Source organism: Aphanomyces astaci (assembly GCF_000520075.1).
Source record: "Aphanomyces astaci strain APO3 unplaced genomic scaffold supercont1.9, whole genome shotgun sequence".
Classification (NCBI taxonomy): Eukaryota; Oomycota; class Saprolegniomycetes; order Saprolegniales; family Verrucalvaceae; genus Aphanomyces; species Aphanomyces astaci.
The window spans coordinates 951,909-965,202 of NW_009798272.1; the positions used below are offsets into that span (position 1 = coordinate 951,909).

The window sequence follows — 13,294 nt, forward strand, 5'->3', positions numbered from 1 at the left end:
ACATTTACAACAACCAAGTTTAACGTATACTGAATTGGCAATTTGGGCCAAAGAAACCTTTAATCTGTGCACTACGCCAACGAAACAAACAGTCGGACGTGCCATCGAGCACCACCAGACCCGAAGCTTGCGCGCCGACATCAAAGCCCGCTCCATTGACCGTGCGGTCGCTCTGCCCACCGTCGAATCCAGGCTCGTGGAATGGGTGTTGCGGTGCGAAGAACTTGGTGTGTGCCTCACTGGCGAATTAATTCGCAAGCAAGCTACAGTGCTCTGCGACGACCTCGACATCCCATCGAATCGCCGCCTATCGTTTTCAAAAGGGTGGCTGTTCAAGTTTCAGAAAAAGCATGGACTTACCAGCAAAGTCCAACACGGGGAGGCTGGATCGACGTCCCTTGAGGCCGTTGAAAGTGGTCGTCGCGACATCCAGGCAGCTACAAGTGGATTCAGTGCCAAGAACGTGTACAACATGGATAAAACATCCTTTTTCTACTGCCTCTCTCCTCACCGTTCCATAACGCGCAACCGTGTCCCGGGAACTAAGAAGTCATCGAAGCGCATCAATATGGCCCTCACGACGAATGGCGATGGATCAGTTGTTGTCGACCCCCTATTCATCGCGACTGCAGTACAACCTCGATGATTCAATAGACGTACCGGAAGCGACCTCGGGTTTGACTACGATGCGAGCCGAAAAGGCATGGATGAGCGGAAGAATCTTAACGCGTTCTTGACGTCGATAAACGAGCGCAAGGCTGCTCAGGACCGTAACATCCTGTTGCTGGTGGACAACGCCCCGCCGCACACACTGGATGAAGACACGGTGTTAACAAACGTACAACTCAAGGTGTTACCACCAAATACGACGACTCACCTGCAACCCCAAGAAGCTGGGATCATTGCGTCTTTCAAGGCGAAGGTGAAGCAACGTCAGCTACAGAATGCGTTGGATCAGATCAACATGGTCATAGAAGGACGACAAAGTGGACTCTATGAGGTACCTCTTGTCGAGGCAATGACCTGGGCGAAAGATGCATGGCGCTCTGTCTCCCAAGAAACGATTTCAAACTGCTGGAATCGAACTGGCATCCTTGACTGCGAGCCATCGGTCCAGTCAGCCTTGAATGAAACTTAATAACTTTGAATCTTTATATACTGTCAAAAATACATATTTTGCCCTGTTCCAAAGTCAGGTGGAAATCAGTAGTTACTATTGCTAGTACAAGTCGTAATGACTCATATCGAGCGACGGGAGCATAAATCTCGTCGCAGTCGACTCCATCTTTTTGGTGGCAACCTTGTGCTACGAGTCGTGCTTTGTAACGCTCAATGTTACCATTGGATAAATATCTTACATTAAATACCCAATGACAGGGAAGAACTTTTTCATCCAATGGCATTGGACATAACTCCCATGTGTCATTTTCCAATAGTGAGTTGTATTCAGAATCCAGTGCCTGCCATCGTGCTGTGACTGAGCAGATGGCGTTGACAGGTAACAAGCCGTTGAAGAAGGACGTATACTGTCTCGTACGGTGGTTGCGGGAGTACGCAATCGGGCATGAACGGTTCGTCGGATACGAAGAAGAGACGAAGCCAGCTGCGAAGCCGAAAGACGAACCAAGGTGGTATGCACGGACTCCGTACGGCTCCGACTCGGTCGACACCGCGAGCACCAGCGACAGCGACGGCGCCCCAGGCACCACCTGGACTGACGTCAGCGAACGGCTGTCGGAAATGCGCCATCGCGACGGGAGTGCGCGGGTATCACCGAAGAGGAAGCAGTGAAGCTCCTCAAGGCACACGGACGAGCCCTCGGCCGTGGTCGGAGTGACGATGATCGTGGACGTGGAAACGGACACCGTATGGCCACAATGAAAACGGACCCCGTACATACGGAACGTGTCGAATTGGTGGCTACGGTAGAAGGTGTATTGACCGTAAAGGCCTCGTTGCTCGACTCCGGAGCTGACTTCTCGGTGGCATCTGTTGGCCTCGTGTCGGCCTTACTGGCAGCGGGTGGTGCGCCAGAGATCACGACCATGGGATCGTTTTCGCTACGGCCGTACGGAGCGAACAGTCGACCGGTCGTCGTGACCAAGCAAGTCCGTTTCGGAAGTTTGGAGTTCAAGGCCGGATGTGGACCCTTGATGTTGCTCGGGCTGCGCGTATGGGTCGATGAAGCTGTGGTGGGCGTGGAACTGACCTTAGGCCTGCCGGTCATGCAGAAGCTGGGTTACAGTGACAAGGCGTTGCTCGAGAACGCGCGCCGTCAGCAAACGGAATGGGACTTTGCCGACCAATCGATGGCGACGCGGAGGTGAGGCGATGCATCGAACTCTCCGAACAGAAGAGACGTTGGTGGACGACATCGACGACGACGAAGGGATGTGCTGCGCGACTCCAGACTGGGGTACGGGCCCGTACCCCACAGACGGGCAAGTCGACGACGATCCAGTCCGTACGGTGCTGATGAGCAAAGTTGCCGACGCTGCTTCCCAAGGCAAGGATGAAGAGTCCGTACGACGCTTACAAGACGTACTGGTGGAGTTCAAGGATGTATTCCGTTTGAAGTTCGATCGGGACCCTCCGGTCAAGGTGGAGCCGTTGAAGAGTGCGCATCTGAAGCCCGGATCCGTTCCAGTGATGTCAGGACTTCGGCGTTACCCACCGACCCATGTGGCGTACTTGGAGAATCACGTACGTGAGCTTGAAGAAGCCGGTTTGGTGTACTGTAACACTCGGTCACGTTGGGCCACCACGCCCCGTATCGTCCCGAAGAAAGACCAGGGCAACCTACGGATGACCATCGACTCACGACCGATCAACGCGTGTACGGAGCCGATGCCATGCCGATGCCCAACTAGAAGTTGCGATGTCCGTACTGCAAGGCTCTACGGTGTACTTCACTCTGGACTGGATGAAGGGTTATTGGCAACTACCCTTACACCCTGACTCCCAGAGTACTACTCTTTCATGACGCCGGTCAGGGTTGTCACTCCAACGCGGGTGCTGATGGATCAGTCGGATGCGGTGGCGTACTGTCAAGGCGTTGCGGACGAGCTGTTCGGAGATATGCTCAGAGATATGCTCATGCACCGTCTGCTCGGTTGGCTCGACGACCTGCTGGGATACGCCGAGGATACAGACGACTTGCTACGTTTGCTCCGTCAAGTACTGACCATATGCCAGGCGTACGGTCTCAAGTTGCATCCGGGCAAGTGTACGTTCTTCACGACGAAGACAGATGATGCGGAAAGGAGATCTCCGCGGACGGCGTAGCGCATGCTCCGGGCCGAGTGCAAGGCCTTTGCGATTTGGAGTCACTACAAACGGCCGCGGACCCCCAACAGTCATGTGTGCTACGAACTGGATGCGTGCGAACATCCCTCAGGATACGGAGCTGGTGGCCCCGTTGACGAAACTTATGGACATCTCGGCCAAGGCGGCGGACTCCCCTAAGTTCCGTCGGTTGGTGCGACGCCCATCAGGCGTGTTTCGATCGTATCAAGTCAACATTGAAACGTATGATGCCCAGACCCGAACCGTATGGTTTGCCTCCATACGGACGCGAGGGAAGGATATTGGGAGGCGATCGCGACTCAAGTACCGGTCGAGGACCTTGCGTTGGCGGCGATCGACCGGCGGTACGAGTCGTTGGCGTTTCTGAGTGGAGCGTTCCGTGGCGCGAGCGAACGGTGGCCTATCGTGGAGAAGGAAGCGTTTGCGGTGGTAAAGTCCTGCAAGCGTATGAGGAGTCGCGACTCCTCATACAGCCAGGCGGGTTCCGTCTGTTTACGGATCACGGATCACCGTAACCTCGTGTCCCAACGAGTAGATCCACTTCGACTGGGTTTCCTTTCCTGAAGCGACGGACGGATTGAAGAACGTCATGGTGATCAAAGACGACTTGAGTGGGTTTGTCGTCTGCACGCAAGCGCAACGGTTACGGCGGTTGAAACGGCCGCTACCCTGATGGAATGGTTCGGTCTGTTTGGTGTGGTGAAGACTTGGGTGTCGGACTATTTCAAGAACGAGATGGTGAGCACCATTGGCCGTACGTTCGGCGTGCACCACCATTTTGTTACCCTGCACTGCCCTTGGGCGACCGGAACCGTGGATTTGTGAACCGCATCATCGTACGGACGTTGAAGTCTCTGTGCAGCGAGATGCGGCTGCAGACCACGGAGTGGCCGAACGTCCTGCCACTTGTCCAGTCCGCCCTGACCCAGCAACCTGCGGACCGTATGGGCAGCATTGCACCAACTATGGCGTTTACCGGCCTACCTGCGACCCCGCCACTGTCTAGCCTTGTCCGTGCGGAAGGTGCGGAAGTGTTACGATTGATTGGATCCAGTCTGAAGCCAAGCGACATGTGGTGGACGTTGGGAACGCCTTGTCTGTGAAGCACAAGCAAGTGACTGAAACGTCCGCGGGCAAGCGAAACAAGCCCGTATCCAGCGGAAGGGAAATCGTTCGTACGGTCAAGTTGGCTGACTTTGCGCTGGGCGACTTCGTCTTGGTGGTCCGAGCCTTGAAACACACTGGCAAGTTGACACTGCGTTGGAAGGGTTCGTACCGTGTGGTCAAGGTGGTTTCCGACCACCCCATGAAAGTCCAACAGTTGGTCCCACCGGACGCGATATCCCTGCACCATGCCAGTCGACTGCGTATGTACTGCGAGGGAGGCCTCGAAGTCGACAAAGACCTGAAGGCTCAGATTGCGTTTGGAGATGAAGGGTTCTACGTCGATGCCATACAAGACTTACGCATGCACGATACGGTCTGGCAATTGAAGATCAAGTGGTACGGCTTGGACGATTTGGAGTCCTCACAGGAGACGGCCATTTCGATCTATGAAGACGTGCCCGTACTTTTCCGTCGTTGGATCAAAGACCGCATGAATGAAGGCGGCGTGAGCGAAATGGCTGAAGACATCGAGCATGCGTGCGGCCATCCCTTGTAGGGGGAAGTGTTCTCGGCGTCAGCCTCGTGTCGACTACACGTGCGTGAGTGTGTGTAGCCGATGATCAACATCCGGACACGGATGTGCATGATAGTGGCTGAGGTAGACTGTAGCAGATGATTGGTTGTGAGAAAGAACTTAGATATGATTGATTATGAAGTTCACTTTTGGAGTTGTCATCGAGGTCACCGTTGTGAACACGGTAGTTTGGTTGTGAACACCGGCGCAAGACAACAGGGACATTGGCTGCTCTACCGACACGCTTTCTATCGATGAATATTATCAATATACCGACCTCACTTAGTATTTGTATGCTCTAATTTTAGCCAATGAATATCTCTATTATCTATTTCTACCTATCATATTGTAGTAGTAACTTATCCTACACCATTTTGACCAATTTAAGTCATTTAGACGTAGTGCTAGCACAATTCTGTCGGTTCCGACACATTCCGACGAACATTGTTGGAATGGAATCTGAACATATTCCGACATTTCGGCAGTTACTCCTAATCAGGTTTGCTAACACTGTAAATATAGGAATGTGATATCCGTCATAAGGAGGCTGCTGCTCGTTGTAGTTATGTTTACACGTGAGCAAGTGGCATTGCACCTTAGTTCATGTTACCCTCACCATACCTACGAAAGACTTACCCTACGGACGCAGTAGGTCATCATTCTAGGTGTATATGTGAGCCCTTACGCTTTCACTGTAAATTACCGTTCTTACTACTCCCTCCGTCCCACAATACTTGCGTAGATCAGAAAAAAGGTGTACGGCTCCTTGAATAAAATATCAAACACCTCAAAACTTTATCCTACGCATCAACTTTTAAAGTTGTAACGATACAAGTGGCCAATGAAATCATGGGATCCAAGAAATTTCACATGTAGGTGGCATCCGACATCGAACCGACACATTTTGACCAGGGGATAGGACGACCGACAATGGGAGGCGCAATGATTGGATGGAAAAATATTACACAATTGGATTGGTCGATGGTAATGTCGTTCATGCACATATCATAAACATAGCGCAATAAGACGATCCTATTGGTAATAATAGCAAAGCGGTTTCATACCGTCTTTGTCGAACATGCCTCCCAAGCGCTCGGTGGTCCCAGCGTCCAAGCAGATGATCGAAGACTCGTTCCGGGGGACCTCCACGAGGCGTGCCTACGACACATACCAGCAACAGTTTGAGGCCTTTCTGCATGCTCATAAAGCGGGTACTGCACTCGAGGCAGCAAGTACAGAAGATTGTACCGATTTCTTCCAAGTATTGTACACACGCGGGTTAACGGCCAGAACGATCGACGTTGCCAAGTCCGCATTTGTGGCGTACTTCAAAAGCAAGCGCGTTTCCCCCAACCCCGCGCAGGACTCCATTTCGCGGCAGTACATCGTTGGGCTACAAAAGTTCAACAAGAAGAACAATGTCGACGAAGAGAAGAAAGCTCACCCGTTGACGGTGCACGAACTCTCAACCCTGATGAACGGGCTGTCCGGACTGCATCCCTTTGTCGGGTCTCTACTTCGTCTGCTCTTGCCGGTCGCTTTTCTTGGTTGCTATCGTATCAGCGAGGTCTTGAACCTTCGTCGCAAAGACGTCCAACTCGTGTCCGATGGCAGTGGTCGGTATCTGTCCGTGCGTCTACGGAATATTGTCAGATATACCACCTCATCGACGAGACGTCATACCCTTGCTTGCGTGTGTGCACCTTCCACTACGAGTACCTGGCAACCCTGCGAGCGTCCAGTTCGAACGTCGCCAGCAGTACCTTTGTGTTCCCGAACTTCACAATCCAGCAAGGTGGTGTCCCGCGTGTGGACTGGCATCGGGCCATGGAACAGTCGACGCTCAGGAAGCTGATCTGCAACATCGTCAACGCAACACCGAACCTTCCCATTGGTGTATCACTCCACAGTCTCCGTCGAGATGGAGCATTTTACCGTGTGTATGAGTCGAACGAGCGACGCTTCAACTTCCGTGAGTTGATGGCTTGGTACAGATGGGCCGACGCGAAGACGTGCTGCGAGTGGGGTGACACAGAGTTTGAGCAGCGAGATCGACCCTCGAAACCTGCTCCGCACCGAGGCTACCCTTCAACGTATGCAATAGACAGGCACGGAGGTTGCTGGTGGTGTCAGTGGGTCGGTACCCTTCTCCGTTGACGAGCTCGGCGAAGCGGTGGCCAAACGTCTACAGGAAGGCAGTGGTGGTAAGTTAGCTGTCGCACCAAAATCAACGAAGCAACTGCCCATGGATGGATTTGTTGCCCAACAGACGATACCTACAGCTCGTTCGGGGCTGCAAACGTGGCAACATTGGTTTGTGGGTGATCCTGGCGCTATCTTGATTTGCGCGCTCAAGGACTACAACAGCGACATGATTCATCTTGATCGGATGAAGTACTCCGAGCGTTTCACCTTGGCCTCTGCGTTTGAAAAGTACCAATCGTACGAGTAGTTCGAAGCGGTGTATTCAGGGTTCGAAGTCGTACACGCGGCGCTCCGCGAGGTCCGTAATAGAAAGCGGCTAGGTACATTGTAAGGGAAATACATAGTGTATGTAATAACGGAGCGAAGCGACTCACGAGCGTAGCGAGTCGGCGCATAGCGCCCAGCCTTGCAAGGCTTAATTTTTTATTTTCAATTCTTTGAAGCTGATTTGCAGGAGAACTAGCGTGAATTGTGCCATTCTGAATAGTGGAAAGAGTGCAACGACGCGCAAGCTACAATTTGGTCTATCTTTGATGCTTCGGGCGCTCTTGTGATTGTTTTGTTGATTGTCCAGGGAACAGGCTGAAATTGTAACTTTACGAATGACTTTACCGGTGCAACTTTACAGGGATTGACCAATCATATCGTTGTCGGATGAAAGTGTCGGATTTGCAAAGTTACCCGTAAATAATAGCTGCAACATTCACCGGTATGCTTTACACATCATTATCTAAGCTGATTGGATCAATTCCAACTTCACCCATCAACTTATCCATCGTTTCGTCGTCACATAGGGCAATGCAATGCGTTCGAGCTCTTGGGCCAGCTCATGCATGCTCCTTCCCTCGTTCAGTTCCTCTTCAAACTTTCGCTCCATGACGGTGCAGTCCACGGCAGCATCCAGTTAACGCTTGACATTGTCGTAGGCATCCGCAGGGCATGCGGCGTTTTCAGGCAGCAGTCCCAACCGCGCTTGTTTGACCTTGGACAGGTGAGGCACCTTGTAGGCGTTGTCGCCAAAGCACTTCATCTTCTCGGCACGCTTGGAGGGTTATGAACGTACGGTCCAACCGCTCGAAAGGGTACGTATCGAACGCTGCATGGACATTGGCGACGAGCTGGAACTCGTCCACCTTGTGGGCTGACCTATGATGTTGCAGCGACTGGCTGGCGACGAAGAATCCAAGGTTCAAGATGTTCATGTCGGGTGAGTTGGGAGGTTGTGGTTTGATCGAGAACATCCAACCAGTTGTACTGTAGCTGCTGAACGCAGCCAAGATCTTTGCGTCGTCGGGGGTGACATGAGCCCGCGCATTATCGTGCTGAAGGTGCATCAGCCGGTTGGGACATGGCCACTTGGAGACAATCGTCGGTAAGACCTTGTCGATCAAAAACGCGCGGTAGACATCCTTGGTCACGGTCAGTGCCTTGGTTTCATAGGTCCCTGCAGCTCTATTGGCACTGTCGTGCTTGGCTTGGACGGACTCAACGAACTGCCAAGTTCCAATTTTGCCATCCCGCCATATTCCCGTTGCGTCGTCGTACCGAGGCCGGGCCACATCGCTGAAAAAAATAATTTTGATAATGTACCTCTTTGATTTGCCCATCCTTTGTTGTTCCTTCTCTCCGGGAACGAGATAGTACCTCTCGTTGTATTGGTGAGGTAAAACCATTTTTCATCCAAATGGACGTATTGCATCATGTCATCGAATTCTATGTTCGAGTGCACCCTGTCGAAGGCAAACTTCATGGGGCTGTATTTGTTGGCGTCAGTCAAATTGGGACGAATAGAATTCGAGTGGGAACGAAAGAGACCGAGCTTGAGATAGCGGTGCAGTGATCCGCAGCTTATTCCAACCACGGTTTTGACCAATGCTGCAGTTTTACGCTTGATATATATCTGTCTGTTCCGAGATTGAACACAGTGTAGTGCGTTGAGCAAGCGGCACTCGCAGTAGCTTCGCCTTAACCTGCTCGGGGGTATAGGCATATCTTCCTACCCATCCGACCCTTCTTTCTGCTGGCAACCCAGACTTTCATGTTGCTTTGCCAGAGCAAAGACGCGGTGGATGGTAGAGTGGTGGCAGTTGTACATTTTGGCAAGCACCTGCGCAATGCCGTTTGGCAATCTTGCTAAGGAGGTCTTACTGCTGTGGAGCAGAATCTCCCGAAGGATGGCCTGGCGGTCTTCGTTCGTGTATTATGAATGTTGGTCACTAATTTATATGATTTTAACAGTAACTGTAAGTATGAAAATTTTTAGCGACTTCTGAGAAGGTTCCTATGTATTTTTCCCTCGTGACACATGAATTGACAGGACTTGGCGCGCTTGTTCTATGGACCAATGAAACACGTGAAATTCAACAAAGGGCAGACGACAGACAAGTTTGAAAATCACTTGCAAATGCAATGACAAGTCATTTCCCCCCTCCCCAAGACTACGCAAGTCTTTTGGGACAGAGGGAGTCGTACTTAGGAGTATCAAATAGAATCGTTGTTGGGATGAGTATCTTGTCGGAATATCATGCTAACTTCTACTACCGTACATTACTAGACCTTTTTTTTGATTATAGTTAAATATTTTAACTACTTGTCGCTCTCTGTGGACTTGATTTAAAAAAATCGCCCCGTGTCACATGTGAAAATTGAGCAGTTCCGGATACTTCATTACTTTTGCAGATGAAATAATTATATTGCGCATGTGCATGTTTTCAAATTATTTTCGGTATATTTTGTCCGATGCACAACTGATTAACTCCATGTGCGTTATGTTCGCCGAACATTCGATTTATTTTGTTCACACCCTACATCGTTGCAGTATATTTCGATCAGTGTCCAGTATATGTCTGTCACCCCACAGGCGGTATATTTCACACGCTGTTCAATATATTTCAAATGATGTTCTACCGATTTCGTTGAAGACGCAAACTACAAGACTTGTCTCGAAACCATGTAATAGTTCTCTGCTCAAGTGCATTCTCTCAGTTTGCAACTCGGCATGACAATGGAACACCCTCCACACGCAGAACTGGGTGGACTGGGTGGACGTAGCCAGAGCGAACGGATTGAAGTAGAACACTGCACAAGGATGGCTGGATCTCGCCCCGAAGAAGTGAGGTATGTGGAAACAAACCACCGTTTATTCAGTGATTCAAATATGGGGTACAAACCACGCCTCCTAACTCCAGTAAATGTCGATTAGGTCTCCTCCTGGATCGAATTTGACTGTCAAATTACCCTGGAGGAGATCAGAGCGAAGTTGACTGTCGAACACGACACCAATGTATTGAATTCAACAATTTTCCGGGTTCTCTATTTTCACAAACGCACTAGCGTGGCGCGTACAAATCACAGCATGGCAATGAGTGGGTGCGGGAGATGTTACGAGCGATCAGAAAGCACTTTGGTGCTCTGCTTGACATTGTGCTCATCGCGGACAACGCAGCGAGTCAACGAGCGTTTCAAGCGGGATCTGGTCCGACTTATCGGGATAGTCGGTAGTATCCGGATTAAGTGCGTTTTGGACAAAAGCGTTGAAGTCCAGACAAATTTGGCAGTTGCGTCAAGTTTTTTGGCAGAAGAAATCAACAGAAGAAATCAACACCGCACTTTTGCCAAAACCGGTTCCGGTTGTTGAGAAGAAACCGAAGCTCAGCAAACAAGAAGAATTGGCCGAATTTTTTGCTAATCCTTAATCAAGTGCTTCTTTTTTCTAAAATATGGAGGAAGCGTTTGTGCGTATGATGGGTGCGATGGAGCAGCAGAAGAAGATGATCAATCAGCTGCTAGAAGCTCAAGCACAGACGCACACGCAGATGATGAGGGACCAGCAAGCGCATCAAGAGCAGCACTTGATTTTACATGAACAGTTGCAGGATGCAATGAGCCAACTGGCGAGCCAACAACCGGTCGACCAGCAACGGGACACGGAACGACGAGTAGAAGGACTGTCTATGCCTGCGTACCATGGGTACCTTAATGAAAGCATTGGGCTGTACATCCACCGTGTGAAGACCTTCTTCATGGCAAAGAACTTGAACTAAGAACAAAACGAAGAGGTCGATGCGCGCTGTCTTGCGATGGTTGTGGCGAACCTCCAAGGACAGGCTGCGGCTTGGTACCAGGAATTGGCTTCGCGACGAGTCAATGGTGGCTTCAGGACTCTTGTCGACTTCGAACAAGCACTGTGTGAGGAATTCGAGGCTGATGATCTTTAAGAGCGCTTGCGGGATCGCTTGTTTACACTTCAGCAGCGCTCGTGCAGGGACTTGTTCGAGTACGTGGAGAAGTTCCGCAGAGTGTGCACAGACGTTCAAGAGATGTCAGAGTTGGACAAAGTGACGTTTTTTACCCGTGGTTTAAAGCTCAAAACCCGGGAGGAAGTGAAGTACCGGCAGTGCAAGACGTTGACGAGTGCGATCAAGGTAGCTCTGGAGTACGAGCGGGCACATGTGGTGTCGTTGTCGCAGCGTCATGACAAGTCCATCCGCGGTGGTCGAGCGGAGATGAGAAAGGATCCACCTCCTGCTCCTCCAGAGTCGAACGAGTCGGCGGACATGGAGGTCGACAACATCAACGTTCGCAAAAAAAGCCCGGAAGAAGGACCCCAGCAAGTTCCGCTGCTTCAATTACCAAGGTTTTGGGCACTTTGCGTCTGCGTGCCAAAAGGCGAAGAAGAAGATCTCGGGTGATGGACCTCCATGTAAGCAAAACAACCTAGAAGTCGAAGAAGCGCCAAGCGATGAAGATGTGGAGTACATCACGTTTGGCGCCATGGAAGAAAACGGTGCTGAAGGCGTTGCGGTGTCGAAAGCACAAATCGGACGAAGTCCGGAGAGCGGCAGAGCGCCATTAATGATAAAGTCTGGCGTAATGAATGGCAAAGTCGTGAAAATTCTTATTGACTCGGGAGCAACGAATTCGCTCTGTCGAGTCGGGTTGGGCAAACATGTCATTCGCTCCAAGGCTGTTCGCATCTCGGGCTACGACGGACTGATGTCACCACTGACAGAGACGCGCGAATTGAAGGAAACGGTGCAGATTGGCACGTTCACGTTTCATGACACGCAGCTCACGGAATGGGACTTGAAGGACAAAGCATTTGACGTCATCCTGGGCCAACCGTGGTTCAAGAAGCACAATCCAGTCATCGATTGGCGCAAGCACGACATCATGTCGGTTGACGAGGTAGTGGATGCCAATGCGTCGGCTGTGGAACAACCACCAGGATGGATCATGAAGCTTTGCCATGTCCAAGCGCAACCTCAAGAGTACCCAGCTGAGATCAAAGCTGTACTCGACGAGTTCAAAGACGTCTTTCCGAAGGAGCTCCCGGATGGGTTGCCACCGGAACGTGGGGTGCAGTTTGATTTGAAGTTGAAGCCGGACGCAAAGCCTCAGAATCGCGCACCATTTCGACTCGCAAAGGTCGAACAGGAGTCACTGGACAAGTTCGTAGATAAGCTGAAGGCTAAAGGATGGGTTGAGTTGTCCACGAGTGATTGGGTTTCCAACATCTTTGGTGTCCCCAAAAAGGATGAGAACGGGAAGATGCCGTCACGTCAAATGTGGTTGAAGACGGCAACGGCAAACACGCCAATCCGTTGGGTTCTTGACTACAGGCATGTCAACTCTCAGTCGGAAATCCCCAAGATCCCACTACCCAACATCGAGGACCTGTTCAGCAAGATGTTTGGATGCGTGGTCCTTACAAAGATCGACCTTGCGTCCGGGTACCATCAAATGCTTGTGATTCCACATGCACGCAAGTACACGGCATTTCGCACGCATAAGGAGATATTGCAGTGGTGCGTTGCCCCGATGGGGATGGCTGGGATGCCAGGAATTTGGTCACGCCTCATGCGTTCACTTTTCGACAAGTTCCCATTTGTCGTTGTGTACTTGGATGACATTTGCATTTACTCCAAGTCTATGGAGGAACACACTCAACATTTGCGCATTGTCTTAGAAGTCCTGCGCAAGGAAAAACTGTATGCGCGGCTTGAGAAGTGTGCGTTTGCTGTGGACAAGGTTGACTTTCTGGGCCACACCATCTCTGCTGATGGCCTGCAAGTTGACGCAAGCAAAGTGCGCGCGATTGAA

At 51.1% G+C, this 13,294-nt stretch overlaps 3 protein-coding genes across 3 annotated transcripts; 2 read left to right on the plus strand and 1 right to left on the minus strand.

Annotated features, from left to right (window-relative positions):
* Positions 1-3,288: 3,288 nt before the first annotated feature.
* On the plus strand, positions 3,289-4,969 carry H257_05134 (hypothetical protein; the record flags this gene model as incomplete). Its single annotated transcript, XM_009829898.1, has 5 exons — positions 3,289-3,409; positions 3,542-3,735; positions 3,842-3,917; positions 4,012-4,316; positions 4,361-4,969. The coding sequence occupies 5 exons, from the start codon at positions 3,289-3,291 to the stop codon at positions 4,967-4,969; spliced, it is 1,305 nt and encodes a 434-aa protein (XP_009828200.1).
* A 1,056-nt stretch (positions 4,970-6,025) lies between these two features.
* On the plus strand, positions 6,026-7,552 carry H257_05135 (hypothetical protein). Its single transcript, XM_009829899.1, has one exon. It carries the CDS (start codon positions 6,066-6,068, stop codon positions 6,840-6,842), a length of 777 nt encoding a protein of 258 aa, XP_009828201.1. The 5' UTR covers positions 6,026-6,065; the 3' UTR covers positions 6,843-7,552.
* A 590-nt stretch (positions 7,553-8,142) lies between these two features.
* H257_05136 (hypothetical protein) lies at positions 8,143-8,799 on the minus strand (the record flags this gene model as incomplete). The annotated part of the gene is made up of 2 exons (XM_009829900.1): positions 8,143-8,755; positions 8,783-8,799. The coding sequence occupies 2 exons, from the start codon at positions 8,797-8,799 to the stop codon at positions 8,143-8,145; spliced, it is 630 nt and encodes a 209-aa protein (XP_009828202.1).
* Between the last annotated feature and the right edge of the window lie 4,495 nt (positions 8,800-13,294).